Source organism: Manacus candei, unplaced genomic scaffold (genome assembly GCF_025592945.1).
Source record: "Manacus candei isolate 608988 ecotype Guabito, Panama unplaced genomic scaffold, ASM2559294v1 h1tg000018l, whole genome shotgun sequence".
Classification (NCBI taxonomy): Eukaryota; Metazoa; Chordata; class Aves; order Passeriformes; family Pipridae; genus Manacus; species Manacus candei.
The window spans coordinates 3,929,079-3,952,039 of record NW_026138066.1 but is presented as its reverse complement, the minus strand read 5'-3'; the positions used below and the strand labels follow the sequence as shown (position 1 = coordinate 3,952,039).

At 43.1% G+C, this 22,961-nt stretch overlaps 1 protein-coding gene across 4 annotated transcripts; it reads left to right on the top strand.

Annotated features, from left to right (window-relative positions):
• Positions 1-1,630: 1,630 nt before the first annotated feature.
• Positions 1,631-8,562, top strand: PDE6H (phosphodiesterase 6H). 4 transcript variants are annotated; one of them, XM_051784352.1, is made up of 5 exons: positions 2,598-2,743; positions 3,112-3,268; positions 6,250-6,439; positions 6,705-6,745; positions 7,616-8,562. In XM_051784352.1, exons 3-5 carry the CDS (start codon positions 6,297-6,299, stop codon positions 7,690-7,692), a joined length of 261 nt encoding a protein of 86 aa, XP_051640312.1. In that variant the 5' UTR covers positions 2,598-2,743; positions 3,112-3,268; positions 6,250-6,296; the 3' UTR covers positions 7,693-8,562. The 4 variants fall into 4 exon arrangements, with proteins under 4 accessions (XP_051640313.1, XP_051640312.1, XP_051640314.1 ...); XM_051784354.1 differs by having other exon boundaries at positions 3,112-3,273; XM_051784353.1 differs by lacking the exons at positions 2,598-2,743; positions 3,112-3,268 and adding an exon at positions 1,631-1,691.
• The last annotated feature ends 14,399 nt before the right edge of the window (positions 8,563-22,961 follow it).

Sequence of the window (22,961 nt, the reverse complement as noted above, 5' to 3'; positions counted from 1 at the left end):
TTTTTAATGTAAGCTAAGAGTCTCACTGAAGGATTTATCTTGTCTAACTTCAACCATCTGAAAGGCCACAGGCCTCAGCTCAGCACCAGCACAGTGCTGGACTGCTGCCCACTGCCAGGGTCTGTCACGTCAGAGAGAGCCTGTCCCTTCTTGGTCACACACAGTCATACCCCTGGCTGGCATGGCTGCTCCAAAATTCCCTCCTCCAGCCTCACCCGAAGACAAATCCCATCCATCATACACAAACCCACACTTTGGCTTCCTTCTGCCCATTGTAGCTCTGATGCTACTAGTGCTACTCCCTTTTCTGGGACCATTTTCTACCCTGCCAGCCTTGATCTCATGTTGTGAGCTGGATGGTCAACGAGGGTAAGTGAGAGGTGCTTTGCCAGAACCAAGGGCACCACAGGATTGTTAACCCTGTCACTGTGCCTCAAGCCAGACAGTTACAGTCCATGACTGAGATGCTGCTACAGCTGAGGATGATCTTCCAGCACCTTTTTACTGGACTCTGGATCTTCTCTTTTCATTCTGACTCTTTCTCCGCTGACTATTTCTATGTCTCTGACACTGATCTCTCAGGCAATTATAAAAGGCTATTAAAATACATTGGAGATGCAAAGCACTCAATAAAATAGTGTGCATTACCATGCATGGAGTTTTGTTGGGTTGGAGTATGGGCTGAGGCACCAGCTTCTCCCTTTCTCAGCGACATCCTCACAGTAGCAATGCAACTGGTACCTGTAGGGTGCACGTGTCCTTATATAATAAGGAAAACACACGCTCCTCGTGAGGTGGTGAAACAAAGAGATTTATTTCAAATTCGGCGCTGGTTTTATCCCTTAAAACCATGTGACTTCTTTGACCAATAATGTTGTCTATGTCAGCGCATGCTCCCACGGGCACTCTTGCCCTGGTGCATCCCCTGTACCTTAAACATACCCCCTACAGGTACCCAGATGCAACCTAGCTGTTACCCTCAGCCTTTCACCTCTGTTGGTTCTCAGAGGTGACAGGCCACCCCCTTGGCTGGCCACCTACGAGCAACACAAAGGTTCTCCCTTCTTCCCCTGCCTTTCCAGCTGCTTCACCAAGACCCTGCATAGCATCTCAGCAGCATTCCCTATGATTCCCTTGAGCAGACTCAGCGCTGTTGACATTGGGTTGATTGCATACGTTGCTCTGTAAGGTGTCTTCACCTTTGCAGCATTGCCAAGAAGTTTACTGGAAACCTCTCCAGGCGTTCACCAGCAGAGGGGAGGGATAGGGGGTGATTAGGACCAAATCCTTCCTACTCTGACATGTGCAGACACAAGTGTGTGTGTGTGTTTTCCCAAGCAGTACCATTGCTCAAAGCGCAGGTTATTTCTTTATTTCTCTTTGCTTCTCCAGAGATCTCACCCCAGGAGCTCCAGAGAAGCCACTTTTCTTGCAGAAAGTGGCACATCACCCCTCAAGAGTGTGCCAAGGCTCTGTTGCTCCCCTAGACCTTGCCAAAGCTGTGCCTGCACAGTGCTGGTCTTCCAGTGCTCCCCCCACCTCCTTGCGCCGCGTAGGCACCCGCCCACGACTGATGTCCTGATGTCACCTGGTGGCAGGGTATATCTGGAGGAGAAAGGACACCTCGAGACTCTTTCTACACAGGCTGCAGGACAGGAGTTGAATGATTTGGAAGAGGAGCCTTTGGTAATGTAAGTGTTCTCCAGGAGCTCAAATCAATAAGGGGGGCAGGGGGATGAAAAAGGAACTGGCTACAAAACCAAGGGGAGAGAAAAGTCCGTAAAAAACCCTACGGGGAAGAAAATCTGGATGTTTGAACTTGGAGAGCGCGAACAGATCCAGTAGCTAGGAGAGGAAGTTGTGGTTCTTCTGTGTTTGTTTTCTGTTTCCTCTAACATTAGGGCAGGTGCTGGAGCTCAGTTTCCTGGCTGTACAAGCAGCTTTGCTCTCTGCAAGGCTGCTTATTTTCCCAAGCTGGGCACCCCTTGGTCAGGGTTCCCTGGAACCCCCTTGGCTCGTGTCTGCAACTTGCTGAACCTACAGGTGAGCAGCATCGGGGGGCTCCTGAGGAGCAGCTGGGACAGGCAGCTGGTGTTTCCTGCTGTGCTGCCCAGCTGTACATGCAGGAAACATCAGTGGGGAGTTTGTAACCTGTGATGCTGTACCTCTGGTGTTACTGAATCCCTTCTTTCAACTAGGATAGTCTTTCGAATTATTTCCATTTGGGAATATAGTTCTACTTTAAATGAGTTTCTGTCTTTCAGAGTGCATTCTCTTTCACCTGTTCTTGGTCTTAAAACAGCTGCTAGAATGAAGGGTTTGAGATCCTGTGTAAAACACAGGAGCAGAAAGAGCTGGACTTCTGTGGACTTTTTCCATCACTATGATTAGCCAGCTCAAGCAACTGAGACTGGAGCTATGAGACTCCTCAAAGGCATCTTACACTGGATACAATACTTCCTGTTGAAAGCTTGCCTGCAAGGATGATGCTAGTGGCTCTTATGAGGTCGGGAGCTGAGCATGCAAGAAGTCCATCAAAAAGAATGTGCAAACAAGGGTATTTCCTCGTGGTTGCTGTCTACTTCCCCTGTATCCCTGAATGGAGTGCCATGGCTCAGGGAGGTTCTGTGTCTGACACCCCTGAGACAGCATAAGACAAGCACACATGGAGAAGTCTGTATTTTTGAATGTTTTGGACAGGGGAAGATGAGTTCCTACACCAAAATTGTCTGAAGAAGATCAAGTGAGGTATCTACATTATCTGCCAGGGACATTTTCCACAGAGAATCAGAGATTAAGGACAGGACAGATTAAAGAGTCAGCATTTGTCAGTAGTATTCAAGCCCCTTTAAATTCGAAGAAAATTAAAATAAGGATGATTAACCTGGACAACAACCTGGAGGTGGGATTTCTGACGCAACTGAGATAAGCCCATTAATGTGTATTAGGTATAATTAGCATTCCCACGCAAGCAAAGCTCTTGCCCAGAGGATTAAACCCTATCTGAGCAGAAATGCTGTCAGGGGCAATTAAGTAACACCTTGTCAGAGGAGGGGGCAGAGGAAGTGCATGGCAGAGGATCTTATGCCTCAACAGCTTTAGCATCCACAGCCATCAGCTCTTGTCCAGGAGCTGCACCCCAGTGCTGGCAGAAGCAAAAGAGACCTGACAGACAAGGAAGCACTGGGAGGAATCATCATAGCACTTGCAGAGATCTAGAGGAGATCAAAACATTTGATCTGATACCAAGGACTATTGGAGTAACCAGGTACGGTAAGACAAAAGGCTGTGAAGAAGATGCTATTGGCATTTCTTTCATATCTGTGATCCTGGGGTGCTGGTCTGGCTGTATGTAGGGGCAGTTGGTTTCCAAGATGTGGGAACTGGGGTAGATTCCATGTTGTGGGTCAGGGCCCATTCCAGCATGAATGGAGAAATCTGACTGTGCACCACTAGCTCAGTGGTGAGAGAGCAGCTTGATTCCTACTGCAAAATATGGTTGTTCTGTGGCATTAAGGTTGCTTTCCATCCTCAGTAAAATCTTTTAGTGATGCATGGAGAGAATGGGTAGAGGGAAGTTAATAAGGGAGAAGTTAGAATTGTCCCTTACTGAAAGTTTCATTGAGTGCTCTTTTTTGAATTCATGCAGGTGAGAGAGGATGAAGTGTGATTTGGGCAGATAATTTTTCCTATCAAATCCTGGGTTATTGAGTAGCTGGTAGATGGATACAACTAGTTTGGATTGGGGGAAAAGGAAACTCCAAGTACTGAATCTTCCTCGTCTGTTAAGTAAAGGTCAGGGACAAGGTGTGGACCCTCAAAGACATTTTTGTGATTAAGGTATCATGCTGGCAGACAGCAGGGGTTGGTGAAGCAGGGCAAGAATTCAGTTGGAGATGGAGCTCAAATGCATCTTGCAAATTTTGGATGTCAGTCCTAAGGGATGGAAATCTGTTAGTTGGTTTGTTTTTTCTGTTGTACTTTTGGGAGTAGCCCTTGAGAGGGCTACTTTGATGTCAGATTGACATGGTGCTTAAAAGTGGATGCGTGTGCCTTGTAGTACAGGAAGGGTATCTAATGCAGACAGACAACCTACTAATGAGAATTGCACCTGAGACAGTAGCATAATAATGTACTTCGGGCATTAGCAGACATGCTAAAAATGAATCAGTTTTTTGATGCAAAGCATTTTGTTGTAGGGCAGTACCATCTGAATTTCTCCCATGCTGAGTAACAGTGAGGCACCAAATTCTGTCTTTGTTTTTGAGCCAACGTGCCTTCACCTCTCAGTTTGGCTCTAAAAAACCATGAGTCAAAAGATTTCATCACCAACAAGGATGAAATCCAGCAGTGCAGTCCAGGTGATACCTATCACTGTACCCCCAATCTCATTCTGTAGCAGATGAAGGTGACACTGTTTGCCTGTCCTAACACCCTGCTGTGGGGATAAATCTGTAAATATTGGGAGACTGTTCAGGTGCTTCAGAGATGGCAGGCAAAGAAGTAACTTCTACAGTTTGAGCTGATCCCTGTGTTTGTGGGCACAGCGTGTGCTTAGGAAGCATTGTGTTACTTGCGGAGGAATAGCATCTGTGCATACTTCAGCTGCAGACACAACCATCTGCTGCTCCATTTGGGGCTGCTGGAACCTGTCCAGTCTCTTGCTTGGGATATTACAGCTGAGACAGAAGCCTGACCACAAGCGACAGAAGAACTATCATTTGGAACCATCCTTCTGCCACCACAGATGGAAAGATGTCCTGGGTGAAGTATTCCTAGACTGCCACAAATACAGAAATATGGCTCTTCACCTTGCATTGATGTGCAAGTGACACAGGAAGATTGCTCAGATGATCTTTCTCTTTCTATCTCAGGCTTTGCTTTCCAGCACTCTGGCTATTTCTGGACAGTCAAATACATGAACCCTCTTTAGATTAAGGAAAAGAAAATCTTTGATGGCATTTATAGTTCTGAGATTAAAAGTCCCGAGTGTCGCGGCAGGTGATGTTGGGGATTAAGCCAAAGTACTATGGTGATATAATGAGATTAGTCTTTAGTACCAAATCCTGAAGTTAATTCCATCAGCGATTATATCAGCCTGGATGCACAGGGACGAACACCTGGAGATAGGAGATATGTAGCAGTCATGAGGAAGAACGTGACTTCAAGGAAGGGAGAAAAAAATTGCATTTATTTTTATCCATAAATACACTTGCTCAGACCATTCTACCATACTAATTAGACAAAATTTAATGAAGGGCTGGAAGCTCCCCTTTGGGCACTTCTGAGACTTATTGCTGTCTTCTCAGGGAAGGAAGCAAAAAGTTCAAAGTGCAGCAGTTCAGCCGTCTAAGGCAGGAGAGGTGTCTCCCAAACAAAAATTGCTCCTTAAGAACTGTTTAGCCCCTGTGAAGTGGAGCTTGGCTCATGTACAGTGTCATGAAGAGAGGTCAGCATATGTAATATAATTTTCAAAAATATCAAAATGGCCACATCCTGGGGAAAGTTACTCTTCTAAATACTCTGCTAAATCCTGCATAATTAACTTCTGCATAAAAGACTGTCTCCAAGCCTTAGCTTTCTCTATAATCTTTCAACAATCCTGTGCTATTTCCCATAAGTTTGGTATTGACAATCATGAAACCCTAACAGCAGCTCCACCCAGATAAAGGGCCCATCTAGCTCAACATCCCATGTCCATCAGTGTTCATCAGATAGTGCATAGGCACAGGTATAAGAACAGGTGAAGTATATCATGATCATTCCCAAAGACAGGATATTTCTCTAAGCCATGCATGTGTCTTTGTCGTTCCTAGTCAGTAAAAACATCAGCACTGCTATTCCAAGGCTAACTAGAAAACAAACAACATCAGCATTAAGTTTTCTATTTTACCAAAACTGTGGGGCAAGCCGCTGCATCAACCTGTCTCCAAGAGTCCAGATGTTTTTGAGACAAAAGAAGGTGTGAGTCCCCATGAGTTTGCAAGTCATTGCACCGTGGGGTTAAGTGTTTTTTGGCCTTAGCTCAAGTGTTCTTCGTTTGACATCTTAATTCTAGCATGCCAGATGAAAGGCAGTGCTACCCTGCTTAATTTGTATGCATTACAATCTTTCTTTATCTTTAATATCATTAACTTTAATCCTGTCACAATTATATTTTCCATAATTCTGTCAACTGACTACTGATACCTAGAAGAGATAAGCAGAGATAACCAGAATGTTGTGTCAGTTCTTGCTGTTATCTTGCAGACAGAGGGATCTGAGAGAGGTGCGTGCCTGCTGCACACAGCCCAGCGATGAGTGAGACTCCAGCTGCCACCCTCAACACTGGAGATGCTGCTCCAGCTGGTTCCACCACACCACGCAAGGGGCCTCCCAAGTTCAAGCAGAGACAGACAAGGCAGTTCAAGAGCAAGCCTCCCAAAAAAGGAGTAAGAGGGTAAGGGAATTTTGGAAAGAGAAGAAACCATGCTAGTTGGGTGGCTCCCCACTCTAAGCTGGGCCTCTGCAATACCATCTTTCTCAGGCAAAGAGCCAGAAGGCTGCCTCCTGCCCCTTGGTGCCATCAGCTCTTCAACCTAGAGCTGCTTCCCTTCTTCTGCTGCCCACCCACCATTCTCATTCCTTGGCTGGGGGTTCAGGGCAGCTCCCCTATCCTTGCTGCTGGCCCGAACTCACTCCTTACCTGCTCTTTTCTCTCCTAGGTTTGGAGATGACATCCCAGGCATGGAGGGACTGGGCACAGGTAAGTTGTGCAGGATGCTGTTGTCATGCCCTGCTTTAACACAAGTGCAGACAAACTTAATGATGAGAGAGGATTCTGGGGTGACCTCTTTTTTTCCCTGGTCTCTCTGCAGCTCTCAGAGTCACCTGGGAAGGCTAGTACTACCTCTGCAAGCTGCCACGTTCATGCTTATGCTCTCATACACTACTAGACAGAAAGGCCATTTAGACATGCTTCAATTTCTCAATACTCACATTTGGCTGTTAAAGTGCTTGTTTGTTTTCTGCTAATACTCTAGCTAAGAATTTCAGCAGCATGAGGTTCCCAAAGAAATGCTAAATGCCAAGCTATTAATACCAAAAATCACAGGAACTAAATCCCAGATGGTTAAGTATTTGTGTTGTCATCAGAATCCTAATTTTAAGAATTTTATGTACCCATCTGGGATTGAGAAACATGCACTGGATGAGCTGTAGCCAGTCAGAGCTTTGTAGGTATTGATAAGAAGAGAGTTACAGAACCCGTAGACCAAATTATTCATCATCAGATTTAAAGCTGCACATCTTCAAGGAGATCACATTTTGGTTACAGATAGTTTATAAGAATAGTAGAGACCACATAATTGGAATGAATTTTTACACCAGTTTACATAGTCACTGAAGAGACTGTAGGAAATGCTGGCTTGCTTTTTCTCACAGAGAGAAAAATACACTGATCTGGTTTGGTCTGACAGGTAGTATCAGATTTGAAATGCTCAACTGCTCATTTAACCTTCAGGTGGAGTCTCATTCTTCTTAATGTTTCCTGAATAAATCAGCCTTTCCATTAATAAAAAATAAATAAAAGGAATGCAGGGACCAGAACTCATTTCTAATTTTCTCTCTTTTGCAGATATCACAGTGATTTGCCCATGGGAAGCTTTCAGCCATCTGGAACTGCACGAGCTGGCCCAGTTTGGGATCATCTAACGTGTCAGCATCTCTACTGGTGTCACCTGGTGACTCCACAGATTTCAGCATGGTCTTCACCACCTTTGACACTTATTTTTGGCCCTTGCATCCACCCACTTATGGGCAGAGTGGTTTTGTAAGAGCTAGTTATGAGAACGTCCTTTGCAGATTAATTTGGCAAAGTTATTTGGGACCCTGAGCAGACCTCATGTTCCATGTGATGAAACTATGAAAAATGTCTTAATGTCTCCCTGCACTATATTATTTCCTCTCTCACTGTCATAGATATTCAATATTTATGGAGATACAGGGAGGCTGTATTTGAACTTTGTCCCTGATTAGCTGAGACATTGTGTGCAGACCTAATTATATCAAGCCTATTCTGTTTTCTTCCTTCCCTCCCTGACAGCTTTCTATATAGAATTTCCATGGGTAGGTCTCCATGTTATTTGGGCCACCAATCATTTGCTGAGAGTACATCTGTAGAGAACAGCTTTAGAGTCGCCAGTTCAGACGTTAGTCAATCTTTCCATAGGAGAATCTTCTCCAGGGGTTCACCATAAGCAATGTGCTGCTAAGATTTACCTCATCAGCAAATGGGAATAAGGGCTTGCAAATGCTGTATCTGCTGTACTGCCCACAAGCCATGAAAGTCTGGCTGTTATAATGTTAAGTGAAAATATGTGTGTCTGAGATCAATAGCTAAGTGAATTAATCCTCTTATTCATTCCTTTGTGGTTGCAATTCCGAAGAAGCAGCACTCCAAATGACGCTGTGTTTCCTCTCCTTTGATGGGATGCCCTGTATGACACTTGCACTGTCCCCCTGCCCACACATACTTACTTGAGACATTTGCTCCCCAAGACATGCTTGCTGCTGGTTAGGAAGAGAGAGAATCATTATGATCTGTCAGCAGACTGCCAGCAGAAGATGGCATTGCATTAACTTCTCCCTCTTCCCTGTATTTAGCATGGTACAAGTCTCCCTTCACACTGCCCCCCATAAACAGGAAGGCTTTTCTTTCTTCCTCTGGCAACTTCAAGCTCTGGAGCTTGTCTGGACAAGCAGGCAAATGGTGCCCCCAGTGAGAGGTAAGAGCAGAGCAAGTGAGGAGGCAAGAGAAGGGTAGGATGAGTACATGCAGGCAAGCATGGAGTGAATCCACTTAATGCTATTGATCTGTGTCTCCTGGTCTCTGGTAGCCTGAATGCTGAGGAGTGGCAAGGCACCCATAACCACTTAAATGTTTGGGGAAGGCACCAAGATTCCCTACTGCCCTGCCATTCAGGAAAGGCTTTTGTTTTGTTTGTAGGCAAGAAGCAGGTTTGTTGTAGCTACATAATATGCATAAGAGGAGATAAAATTTTTAATCATTGCCTTTAGCTTGACAAGCCTCATTGCATAAGAACTGCCTCCCCCCATCTTATCTTTCCTATGCTGAACATGTTCATGGAAGCAAGCAGTGATTGTGAAGAGGAGAGCAAATCCTGTCTAAATGATTGATCCCCACACATAAAGCATCACTACAAATCCATGGCAGTGCTATAGTTATCTGCTACTGTTATTCCAGAAACAAAAGCTAGCCGCTTTTGGTTAAAATATAGCTTCAGCACCAAAAACTAAAGGAAATTAATTCCTGTTGGCAGTCAAGAGTACAGCTTTCATTATTCAGCACTCCTGCCATTAGAAACACTAGTAAACCACAGAGTGGTTCAGAACCACAACACTCTCACAGCACAGAAGTCATGTACCATTTAGCTAATTGCAGCCCAGAGCTATTTTCCTGAAGCAGTCTGTCCTTTCCACTTACTTCCAATCTCTCCTGCCTTTCTCACCTTTTAATGCTTTTCTTCTTTCCCTAAGTGTTCTTTATGTAGATTATGTTTTATTTAGCTTTTACTGTAGGGAACTGATTTCATTTTTTTCAAGCTCATGTGCTAGCCCTCTCTTTCTCTAGTTAGATGTAGTTCCTATGGCAATGCTCTCATGCTTTCCCTCACATTATGCCATCCTGTATCATATGATCCTTACTGCACCTTCTCAGTCTGTCCTCTTCTCTCTGGGAAAAGACCCACTGGATCCAGTTTTGGATCCTGCAAGCTGATTGCCTCTATTATCATTGAGTTTTCCCTTTTTTTAAGGTTTTTTAAGCAGGAGAACAATGAGAGGAGAAAATTTTCCTCTGTTTTCATCTCAGGCCTTGGGAAAACGGTCCAAAGATAGTGAGATACTCTGTCAGAAAATACTAGAGTAAAAGCAAAATTCTCCTTAATCCAGGAACTGAAGCTTTCGAGCCAATGGGAGAGTCCTGGTGTAGTTCCACATCTAATTGCCATATCCCTAGTTCCCATCAGAGAACTACTCCATTCTCCTTCCTAGAGGAGTCCAACAGGAATGCACACACACCCCAGCTCTCATGCCTGGCTGTTGAGCTGTATCAGAAGATGGATGCTTTGAGTCAACACAGTTTATTAGTTATTTTAAAAATAATTTCTATTCATTAATAGGGATTGCATTCATTCCTTTACTTGTAAGGAATTTTGAGACTTAGGAGTCTTAAAATACCCTCACAGTTGTTTTGTCTGAGGTCCTGAGTTTTTTCTAATGACCTGTAATTCCTGAAAGTTCCATTTTTCAGTGAGAGATGGCTATGGTGCAAGAAAGCAAATGTGTTAAAAGTATCTTATTGAAGGACTTCAGTCTATATACATTGTAATATGTTATTCTCTGTTCTTTTACTATAAAAAACATGTCAAAAGGAATAAAAATTAATAAAAAATGTTTTAAAAATCCTAGGAATGTAGTCTGACTTGCTTAAAAAATATAACCAGAGAAGGGCAGATGACTTAGCTTTTCACTCTGAAATACTTTCCTGGGGAAAGCTCAGAAAGTCACTCACCACTTCTCATTGGAGAAAACCAGCTATTTATCTCCAAACAATAGACAATAAAGACTGACTTTGAAAACATCATTCTCTGAGTGATGACTGGTGTGTTCTCCCAAAAGTGGCGCATATGGTTTCCTTAGGGCTGAAATCTTTTGGCCAGTTACCTCTTCTGGGACTCTTTTTGCAACTGAACATCAGCATGTTTCCACCCTGTAGCAAAAAATGACAAATGTGGATGCAAACACTTGTCTCCTCTTGCTTCTTGCTGTTGCTGAACTTTCTAAGTGTTCATAGGAGTTTCAAGTTTGTGAAGTTCAACTGCCTCCTGGTGTTATGCTGTCAAGTCTCAATCTTAGAAATGTTTTCTTCTGTGCCATCTTTGGAGTTTTTTTCTTGCAACTCATCACTGAGTGTCCAATTGAAAATTTTTTGTCTTTGAATGTTCTCTGTCCTATAAGATACAAATGTGAATTGTCCAGGAGAGACTTTTTGGGAGCTTTTTATAAATCCCTTCCCAAAAACTGAAAGCCAGAAAAACATCTTCTTGCAACTTTAGAGTCCCATCCACACTGACCTCAGTTTCTGACTCTAGTGAGAAAGTTAATTAAACTCAAATCTCTGCAAGAAAAGAAGAATGAACCTTTGGAAAAGTGAGAAGCACCTGTCTTGCTTTCACAGTCCCCCCTCCCCACCCAGTATCTAAATCACCTCAGGAATCTCAATTAAAAATAAAAAAATTAAAAAATAAATAAACTAAAAAAAATCTAAACCTTTAGTGTAAGTTGGATTCTTCAGGAGATCTGAAGATGCTTAGTGCAACATTCCCATCCTACAACAGTTTTCAAGTCAGCACCTCACTCAATATCAAGCCACTGTTACATTTTCCTGTGGTATTGATCAATATGCCATGGACTAACAAATGGACTCTGACAATATCACTCTGTGTTTTGTAGGACATTTTTCTATTTTATAAATGGGATTTTGAGAGTTAGAAAAATTAATGTCAAGAGTGCCCACAACCTTTAGGTCTCCAATACCTGATTTTTCAGACTACTGAACATTTTATCTTGGTGTTTAAAATACAGCTGTCATTGGTTGTGGTTGCAGCTATGAGTGCTCATCAGCGAATCTCATTCTCTCTGAGTCAGGTCTTAGACAGTAAGATCCAGAGCCTCAGCTTGGAGCTCTAAGGAACAACAAGTCTGTATTTTTGAGAACATTTATGGAAAGCCTCATAGGGTGGGGAGGTTATGCCAGCCAACAGTCTATTTCAGCATTACCACACCACTGTGATGCAAATCAAGACAGATTTGAAACAAAAGAACAGAAGATCATGCAATGAAAATAAAAGATATTATCACATGCTTATAAATGTGCTCAACCCTGGAATTTCCTCATATCAGACTGCTTAACTTTGAAACCTTACTCCCAATCCTCATAGTGCTGTCAGTGCTTTTAAGGCTGGGATCAGCTTGGTACCCTAATGTTGGGCACCTGCACCTCCAAAGTTTGTCCTGACAGGCCAAGGCAGGGAGCACTTATGGCTCTAAGCTTTTCCCACACCAACTGTGATCCACCTAGAGGGAGTAGGATGGCTGAAGCCTCTGTGCTGGGAGTACGTAAGGATTTCATTCTATCAGTTGCAGCTTTTTTCCTTACGTTTAACAAATGCTCTAACTTTTTATGTGGTTCCTCTTCTTGAAGTTTAACATAAATGTGGTGAGAATTTTGGTCCTTGCTGCCCCTGCTGGGAGAAAAGAATGCCTTCACTATGACGGCTCATTGACTTCAGGAATTTTCAAACACTTTGGCATTTTTCTGAGGGCCTCTCACATTCCTGAGACTTTAAATGAAATAGCTGAACATAACAATCACCAGCACATACACAACATAACCAGACTGTACCTATGGCAGAGCAGACCAGGGATATGAAAGAAATAAATGAATTATGCTGCCCTATGAAGAGCAGGACTTTAGTCAGGGGGACAATGGGAGTGAAGAATGCTTTTGGTACCCTGAGAGCTTGGTCAGGACAGTGGTCAGCACAGGAAAAGTGCACAGGAAGGAAAAATTCTTTCAAGAACATGGAGAAGCAATGTGGTGAAGCCCCAGCTCTGTAAGCTTCCTGCCAAAGCAGTACACTGTGCTCTGTACTGCAGACTGTGCCTGACAGGGTACAGCAGATGGCCAGGGACCACTTGCAGGAGCTCCGAGCCTGATATGATACTGAAGAAAAGCATCCGCACAAAGCACAAACTATCTACAAAGGGCATCCACTGAGCAAGCTGAACTTGCTTACAAGAGACCTTGCTTTATCTGGGAGACAGTGGCTGCACAACCATACAGGAAGAAAGAGCGCTTGGTGAAAAACACATCAAAATGTGGGAGCTCCAGACATCACAATGACCATGTAATCATGGGTGACAGAATAGGTAAGCATGAATAATATTAGTGGGAGAATCTCTGTCTTGTGCTATTAGGAGAACTGAATAACCTGTGGAGGTTTTTTTCCCTTTACCTCTGGTTAGGACACCAGGAGCAAGAGCTGGAAATCCCGGGACTGTTAACATGCCCTCCAATGTAGGCTACTGGAACACATCCCTTGGAAGTGTGACCTATGCAGGCTTACAAGGGGTGAAAAGGGGCACTGCAGATGGGAGACAAGGCCAATTTCTCAGCCATACAGCAATTTCTGCCCCGCAAGTAACCTGAGGCACAAACTCCCATTTGCTTCGTCAAAACACCATATTGGTTTTTGTAGGCACAAGGAGAAGGCAAACTCTTCTCCACATCTCACAAAAGCTATCTGGATTCAAGGTAGCCCAAATCTGTACACCAGACAGCCACCTTACCATCCAGGCAGCTGCTGGCATGGGCATAGCAGGCTTGCATCTGTCTGCACCAGGGGTACTGGTTGCAGGTCTGAAAGCAAGGGAAGAAAAATAACAGCAGGCCAACCACATGGAAAAACAGCAAGTTGTATTAGATCTGGCTTTAGCAACTGCATTTTTTACCAAAAACACTCTGGGATCAAGGTCTTTCCATGCTAGATACTTTGTAAGTACATCACTATGTACTAATAAATCAGTAAGAATCCTGGACTCCAAGCCAACATGTTACTCCAGCCTGTGGATGCTGAACTTTACTAAAAAGGGGGCATAGTACAGATGCAGCACAGTCAGTCTTGAAAATGTCAGTATATAGACAGCTGGGATGAGGAACACGCAGATGGAGGGGAAAGTCCTTTCACTCAAAAGTCTTAAACTGGAAGATCTGGTAAGCACCAGTCTCAGACAAGAGTAAAGGGAAAGCAAGTCAGCTATTACATTGGAATGAAATATGGTCAGCAAATTTTGGACTAAAGCTGCCTATACCTAAATAGTACCACAAGGAGCTATATTATGAGAAATCTGAGAGGATCTTAACACCATTGCATCCCCAACCAGAAGGCTACATTCAGTTCTAGGCATTTTGAGGACAGAAGCTGATAAACTGTTCAGCATTTTTAACTCCTGTAGGAAGGGGATGAAGAGAAAATACAAGTGAAGTAAGGACTCCACAGTCAGTAGGGAAGTTGTCCCAGCATGCACAGCCCCCTGAAACAGCCAAGTGAAATTGTGATTCCCACATGGAGGTAGCTGTAGGGTATAGATAACAAAGAAGGACAAATATTAGCTAGGATGAAACAAGGAAAAACTGTCTGCAAATAACATCAAAATTACAAGTAGCTGTTATCAAGAAGTCCTAACAAACACCTTCCTTGGGAAAGCTGGCCCCTTGTCCCATGGGAACTGGGAAGGCTCTGATACTGAGTACATTTGTGACTGCACTGTAGAAGGCATCCAAGAATCCCCTGCAGAGAATATCTGGAACAGATCAGGCATAGTTCCTGCAGGAGTCAGGGCAGTCACACTGGGCCACCTCCACTGCTGCTGTCTCTCAAGCTATACAACAGTGATATATAGAAAGTAAGCTTGTTTTTCATATGAAATTCATGCTCAGTCATTATAACATCAAAGCTACATAGGTAGCAAGCTCTGTTTAGCAGCCGTCTGTAAGTTTCCAATAACAGGACATAAACAAACCAGTGAAAAATAAAAACACATTGATATAATGGAGGAAAAATATTTGAGCTGACTTTTATCCCTTCTGTCTGAGAGCTGTCAGGAGTTATTATTCCTCTGCGGGAACTCAAAAAAAGAAGACGACAAGTAGGAACCATTGGCTCAGACTCACAGCCCCTTTATCCCCCTGTGATTCCTCTGAGAAAGGTGGTTGTACCCGCCCTTCACCCTCAGCAAAAGCCAGGCAGCCCAAGTGACCTCCTGCTGTCACAGGATTTTTCCACCATCAGAGAGCAAAGTCAGCAGCAAGGGCCTCCCACTCGCCGCGTGCTGCGAAGCGCGGTGTGGAGATGTCTGCAGTGTCAGTCCTCAGCAACCCCTCCCCAGGCTGAGGCACAGGGGACATGATCCCCACCCATCGTCTGTGTGCCTCCAGTCATGCTCCCTGGCACAACATGCTCTGCTCCCCTCCCCGTCATCCTCCCTGCTCCTCTCTCCTCCCACCTCTGCCTCTTCCCTCATGTGCTTTGCCTTTCTTTTCCTCCAGAAAATGCACTTCAGGAAAGCCTTTTGCCTCCTCCATCTGCTCGCACTGACAGCAGCTGCTTCAGATGTCCTCTCTTCTCCTCTCTTTTCCATGCTTCCCTGCAGCACCAGGGGTCCTTTGCAGATTCTCTAGAGGCAAATGAAGCAACCACAACCAAAAACTCATTTGGAAAAATAAATGTGGAAAAAAATCAAAAATCTAAAACTCGAAACAAAGAGCATGGAAACACATGAGACATTTTCGTTTCACTGTTCAGTGAGAACTGCTTCCTTGGAAAATACAGTAATATCTATTTCTACATCCTACTATTAGTGCCAGATTTTTCCACTTTGAAAGACAAGAAATGCACCTCATTGTGTGTAATACTGTGATATGTAATTTTTTTTTTCCTTTCTCCATTTCCCTGAAAGGTGGAATAAAGCTTTGCAGCTTTATGCCAGTCATGTAAACTCTTTGCATTCACTCATGGTAATACCTAATCCCATTTTTAATCCTAATAAGCTCTTTAGTGCAATAATATCCTATGGCATTAAGGCATACAACTTAATTCCTTGAATTAAAGCCAAGATTCTCTTTGGAGTTTTTGCACTGACTTCCATAGGCTTTGGATCAGGTCAGGCTCCAAAACAAAACAACCTGCTGCAAACCAGAGAACTACCTGACTGAAAAAGCACTATGGTTTTATATCCTCTTAGCACAAAGCTTTTCTGTGTATACAAAATCTGCATTCACAGGAACTTTTGAATTTCAAGCAGAGTTTAACCTGAATCATTTGCTACCCTGATCCCAAGATGCTCTTGATAAACTCTTCAGGAAGGAATATTACCCTACCCTGGCCCAGGGCTAATACAGTGATTTAACATGGGAAATTTGGAGCCTGTGGGTGCTTACTGCTAGAAGAATATTATCTCTTGATCTACCTAAATTGGTCAATTAAAAACAAGATTCACAAGTTCATGCAGACAAAAATGATAGAGAGAAATTTAATTTGAACTAAATTGCAAACAAGAGGAAGTTGTTGTTAGTTATAATAAATTAATTACAGAGCAAAATTTAAATCACCTCTTTTGAAGGTCTGAGAAAAGTCATACTGTGAGGACCACCTGGAATTTCTCTCTGAGCCCCAAATAAAGGTCCAAAGTGATCCCAATGGCACAAATCCTCTGGCTTGCTCTCAAGCTGGAATTGTGGCCAGGAGCTACACAACAGTGCGGAAACCATTCTCTGCCCTTCATGTGTCTTCACTTTGACACTACTAAAAAATGGGAAGAGAAATCTGTGTCCATGGCCCCTTCAGTCTCTTGAACTTTGTCACAAGGCACTGAATGTGCACAATGAGGGTAAATTAGCCCAAGGCTCATAAAAAAATCCAAAGCAAGGGGACTGCTACAGCTTTAAAAGTGACTGCTCAGTGACTGGGTTGAGAAGGTGACCTCTTTGGCAGCTCCAAGTGCAAAATAAACTGGAGTTCACGGTGGCTTATGCTTGCACATATCCTCTCTGCTTGCAGCAAGCTCAGAGCACAAGCACAACTCATTGCTGCAGCTCAGCTGCTGAGCAGTACCCAGTAACCCAAAACAACTTCATTATTTTCTATCAGGGGTCCCTAACCCCTTTTGGGTTTACTAAAGAGATGGCCAAAAGACCATTTGATCAGACCCAGCAATGTCTTCACAGGAAAGCATTTCTAAGAGGAGATGAGTCTTACTTTCAAGCAGCAAAAGTAAAATCATATCTGGTCTGGAAACTAGTGTTTGACAAATTCAGATAAGAACCACATTGCTAATTTCTGACAGAGGAAATAGTGAACCTCAAAAACAACTTTCCACATGATCTGTGTCCTGTAGGTCTTCAAACCAAGACTATGTGATGGGGTGGAGGATAGATATGTAGATGGTAACATCTGTGGTGAAGTTTTCAAGTCAGAACTGTATAGAATGTCATTAGGATAATCCCAGCTAGGTTTGACAATCTAACACCATTGGTGCACAGTTGGGATCCCATGAGCAAGAGCTGTGTTTAAATATGATAACTTATATTCATAGCAAAGTATTTGAAAGAATTGGCATTAAAATGTTAAAATAATGCCACTGTGCTTGACACAGGCATTGCAAAATTTCTAGCCTATTGCCATGGGACAGGCAAAATAGGGCTTTATTGCTACCTTCTGAGTGTCTGATTTAACTGAGAAATGTTCAGAAAAGCATAAGAATTAAAAGTCTCTACCAAATCAGACAAAAAGTCCCTCAGACACAATACTTCATCTCCAGCTGCGGCCAATAATGGATGCAAAGGACAAGATACAAGAAGGTGAACATATATAATAGCACATTACTAACATATCTAGTATTTCCAGTGATTTACTCTCAAGGACATCCTGAGCCAGAGCTGATATATCACAGTACTTGGTAAATTTTTCCTTCATGATGCAGTAGAGACACTTTCTGAACTTACAGAAACCTTTACTATTTATGGTGCCCTTAATCAAGAAGTTCACACAACAAACCCGTTCATATCTAACGAAGAAATGAATAGAAGCATTTTCCTCTCAGAACACATAAAAAATTCACCTCATTCTACTTGCTGTCATGTGCAAGTTTCCTCAATATTTCCCTTGGAAGAGACAGTAGTACTATACTAACAAAAGCGAAGTTATCCTACTGCTCTTGGTGTTCCAAAGCAGAGGATGCTGTGGTCATTCATTGTTTGGCCAGTTATAATCAACTACAAATTAGGTGTTCCAGTTTAGAACATTGTTACTTGAAAACTACTAAAAACTCCATATTGTTTCTAACCTAGAGAGATCTGTATTTAAATACAGTTACAAAACACAGTGAGAGGGTAGTTTTTCTTTTAAGTCAGTGTTACTTAAGAGCAGCATTTCAAGAATCCAGATAGGACATGGTTAAGATTAGTAGAGGTTACTGGAAGTTGATAAAGTAAATTTCCTGTGGGTGGGTAAAATAATCTTTCCAATTACTGTGTTCTACCAGTAGTTTGAAGATTAAAAAAATACACTTCACAGCCATCCCCTACACACAAGGTCAGAGCCTCTGCTGTTGAAAATTAAACTGATCTCATAAGTCACCATACATTTATGGCAACTGGTTGCAAAACCAACTTTCTGGGCTCTCGGGAGAAGCACAGGTGCTCTTGTGGCTTCTCCAAAGTGTTGGTAGCTGATCCTCACAGTAAAAGCCAGATAAACTCATTGAAACAATGAGTCTGAGGGCTTTACTATGGAAAGAGATGTAAAGTTCTTAGCCTTCAAGAAGTAATTAGCAAGGAGGAACATTATAGAGAAGATAAGGTAGTTTGTTGGTTCAACATTTTAGTCAGGTATGTGAAAACAGGAGACACTGCCTCATGCTCACTAATGTCTTAACCGAGGAGATATTACATTTCATGGGTTACTCAAAGCAAGGCTATGGTGGAGAACTATTGCCTCAGAAAGGCTGGCAGGACACACCTAGAACAGAAACTGAGTGATTAACTCTCAGATGGGGTAAATGTTTCCAGCAGGCAGGGTCTCCTGACATAGCAGAAGCAGAGGAAAAACAGCAGATCCCCGTGGGAATCAAAACAGAGAGATGCTAATAATTTATTTGTAGCAAATAAGGTTTAATTAACAAGTAGGTATCCAGGACACCCCTATTCTCTCAGTGCAAAGTCCAGCTGGAGAAGCAAGGCCACCCCTTGGACTTGCTGTCAGTACCAGTGAGCACAGACTGTGACTGACCTGGCATTCCTTTTGTTCCAGTGCTAGAGGCAGCAAGGCTGCAGGCGTGTGAGTGGGCACCCTCTCCAGTTCTCACTCCCCATGCACTGTACTCAACTGTCTCCTTTAAGCTCCCTCTGGAGGATGGTGATGGTGGTTGCCAAACACGTCCTCCTCTCTTGGGGCTCTCCACATGCTTGTACTGGTCCTGCCTGCTGTTCATCCAAGGGTCACTGTGCCCAGCTTCCCCTCTACACACAGTGCTGGGCACTCAGCTCCTGGCCATGCCAAACTCAAGGAGAAATTCCTTGACGTAGAGATATCCTTATCGAGGATGCAGCCTTGTATGGTTAGACAGTAATATCTGTGGTGTATTGTGAGAACTGGAGCTGTAAACACAGAAAATAAGAGTGACTTCAGTATGTTTTTCCTGCTTAAATTTTTATTGGACTTTTTAGATCCAGAAATACCAGAAAGCTCCTTTAATGCCAGTGGCATCCTCTGTGAAAACTAAGCCTTAAAACCTCTGCCCTACCAGCTCATGCTTCTTGGGCCTTGATGTAAAATCATTTTGAGTGAGGCCGTGCCAAGTGAAGACCCTCCCGAGCTTCCCATTACTGGCACTGAAACACAGGGAAGTTCCCCCTCCATAGAAACATCTAGAGACTTTTCCAAAGCTGATGGAAGAGGAATCACTAAGAAGTCCTGCTGCCTCCCACGACCCACCCCATCATGCAGGAGGGGAGCAATGCTGTAGCGTCTGGTGCCAGAAGCAGCACAGAGAGGTCCGGGATGCTCATCCACAATGATGTGTTTATATCTCAAGATAAATTCCCCCTACATAAAAGCAGTGATCTCTACTCTAGGAAATGTCAGCTGTTGGTATGGACTTACTTGGAAAAATGCAGTCTTATAACATGAGTTTTATCTTTTGACAGCTGCTCCAAAAATAAGAACTTTGTCTTACTGGGAGCAAAGACAGGGGCTTTTGGGAAAATATATTGTACCTTTAGCACTATCAAGTATTATCCAAGCTCTCCACAACTGCAGGAAAACAGCTGTTGGGTCGTGGTTTTGACAGTGAAAGTCATAGCCATGACTTTGAATGACACAAGCACAAATAGCTTGTTTTTATTTATTTTGCTTTCTCAAATCTATAAAAATAAACAACTTAAAGACTGTGAGACTTTGCCAAAAGTTAAAAATACAATTGAAGAAGAAAGTATCTGCCACAAACTGTTCCTAACCCAAATTTAATATAAAAAAAACAACTTAGCCACAGCAGAGTAAGTCTAGTCAGTGTTTTCTACTCTACAAACTCACCTCTCATCTCACCTCTCAAAGAAAATTTTCAAACGCAAAAAGAAATTAAGAACATAATTCATTATCATACTCTAAATGTCACTTAGCCCTTTTGCTCCCTATCAGGTTCTTTTTGCTGTTTATACCCCACTATCTTGACCTAAAATACATACTTCCTGTCTCAAATAAGCTACGAAAGCATTTGTGAGGCATCACCCTGATTTTTCTGCTGAAGGACATGCCGTGTCCCAGAAATCTGCAAGGCACAAGGAAAGAGAATTAATAAGCGATTTTCAGTCTGTGGTCTACAATCCCCAGGGATTTCTTGAGCTATTTCTAAAGGGCCCAGGAAAAAACAACCAAGGCAAGCAAGATGCTTGTCACTATGTTTTGATTTAATGGGCGGTCCATTAGAAAAATATTTTTAAATGTTTAGGGAAAAGATAGAAGAAATCATCCAAGATCAGAGGCAGTCTAGAAAAGTCCATGAAGTCACCTATAGAGCAGGAACTTTTTGATACATACCTCTTTCCGGACAATAAGTGTTTCAACTAGCTGAAACATGAACCTATGGTGATTTTATATAGCTTCTCAGCAGCATTTTGCAGTCCATGCAGAATTCTTGCTGCTGCACCAATTTCCTTAGCAGCATCCATGCCAGATAGCTTAAAGCTAGTGCAGTGGCTTCATCGCCTTTTTAGTGCTACTTTATTTGAACTGTTGTCATTTCAGTGAGTCAAGAGGCTTTGCTTTTATCTTAAAAGTAGGAACATTATTGAACTGTTTGTTTTCTGCGTTATAGATCTGCTTTGCTGATTTACCCAGCCAGCCCTAGATCTTCTTGACTCATTAAGTATCACCAAATCTACTCCACAGTGTCCTAATCTATATACAGCTATCTTGCAATAGAGAGACTAAAACAACCTCTGCTGTGTTAGTGTTTGTCATGTTGTCTGTCATATCACAGACCTCTTTGGTGCAGAAACAGGCAACAGAGCACAACTGCATTGTACAACAGAGCCTGGTGCAAAGGTTGCTGAGTTAATGCCCACCAAATTAGTTCTGCATTGGGAAACAGCCTAACACCTCAGTACAGCAGCCTGGCCAGTTAATTTTCCCTGCAGAGCAAAGGAGTCACTAGCAAAATTGCTGTGCTGTCCTGCAGGTCCAGACTGCTGTCTCAGCACAGCACTGCTCAGGTACTCCAGCTCGAACTGGAGGTAGCTCCAGTACATTTGAGCTAGGAAATACAGACATGCCATCAGCGTGCTAGTCCAGAAATCACTGAAGGGATGCTGAGTATTTTCCACAGACCACATCACCTCTACACAGCATGTTTCCATAAAGAAATGGAACAATAAATAAATAAATGAGCAAATAACAAAATATTTTCCATGCTCTGGTACAGCAGCAAAAAAACACCCAAGGTAAGAGTGGTACATTAGAAACAGCAGGTACAAGAAGCCACAGAAAAATAATCTATTTGTCATTCCACTACTTGGTGTCATTTCCAGATTGAGTCAGGTAGGAAAGCAGACTGCAAACAACTCGGTTAGCTTTGGAGGCATGGGGGAGATGCCTTCAGGCAATCACTGGTGCTGTGGAAATGTAAATTCAAGTTCATGGTACTTAACAGGACTCAATCAGGATAGCTGATCTCTAAATGCTCTTGTTTATTGATGCAGTGCTGGAGGATCAGAGCTTGCTATCACTAAGCATATACTGTCTGCTCACCTTCCCTCTTGTAAAACAGGTGTCTCAACTTTTCCCTCCCTAAAGCATCTTCCCCATCAGCTTTTCTTACTGCCTCTCTCCCTATTTCTGTGCCATTTTGGAATGCTGGTCACTGTTCCTCCCAGCACTGGTGTCACATTGTTCACAATCAAGCCTGCATTTTACGGTTTTGGGGTGTAACCTCTGAGATAAAGAAGCCTTCTGGCTGCACTGTTCCTTATAGAGGTCTTCCTAAGACACAAGGCTCTGCAGAGACTCATTATTCCAGGGCATCCATGTCCTGGATGGCTGAGTATTAAATCAGAGGCAATCTTTAGTGCAAGTCACAAACTCACTGACACTGAGATGCATCAACCCTGCTACCATTGGTCTCCCACCAGGCCCTAATCACCCCTGATGGCAATGCTTTCATTAACTGACTATTGCCAATCTCCATGGAGTTTATAAATAGGAAAAATTAACTATTATTTAATTTAAAAAAAAAACAGGAAAAATAATTGAATTGGTTCCTATTAGTAAACCCAAGTTTACAAAACAGCCACGCAGCCAGCAATGGCCAGTCAAGAGCAATGAGGGTGGAGAAAGGATTGGACACATCAACCTTAGACCCACTGCCATGTCTCTACCTTGTTTGTGCAATGTCATTCAAAGATAATGTCTTTGATTTAGAAAGCTTTTGAGTCAGACCTCTGTAGGCTGAAAGTACCACTGTGGGCTTGCCCTGCATCCTTCCCCAGGGTTCACTGTTGACAGTTATCAGAAACACAGCAATAGGTGTGTGAACCCTTGTCTTATGTTCTATTTCAAAAGCTGAGGAAGGAATTTCTCTTACTTCTGCTGCCCCTGTATTTAGAAAAACATTAGTGAAAAATGTCCAGTGAAAAATCAGTGAAACCAGTGAAAAAACAGCAGTGTGGGTAGAAAGCAGTGTGGGTAGAAAACAGTGTGGGCACAAGCAGAGCACTGGGAACAGCAGCAGGGATTAGCCGAAGGGAAGGACAGAACAGGGAGGGAAGATGTGGCAGAGGGGAAAAG

Bases quoted from the DNA above. Each gene is read 5' to 3' on its own strand.
- PDE6H (XM_051784353.1), top strand. From the start codon at position 6,297: ATGAGTGAGACTCCAGCTGCCACCCTCAACACTGGAGATGCTGCTCCA. The intron at 6,440-6,704 runs GTAAGGGAATTT...TTTCTCTCCTAG, and splicing joins CCCAAAAAAGGAGTAAGAGG to GTTTGGAGATGACATCCCAG. The intron at 6,746-7,615 runs GTAAGTTGTGCA...TCTCTTTTGCAG, and splicing joins CATGGAGGGACTGGGCACAG to ATATCACAGTGATTTGCCCA.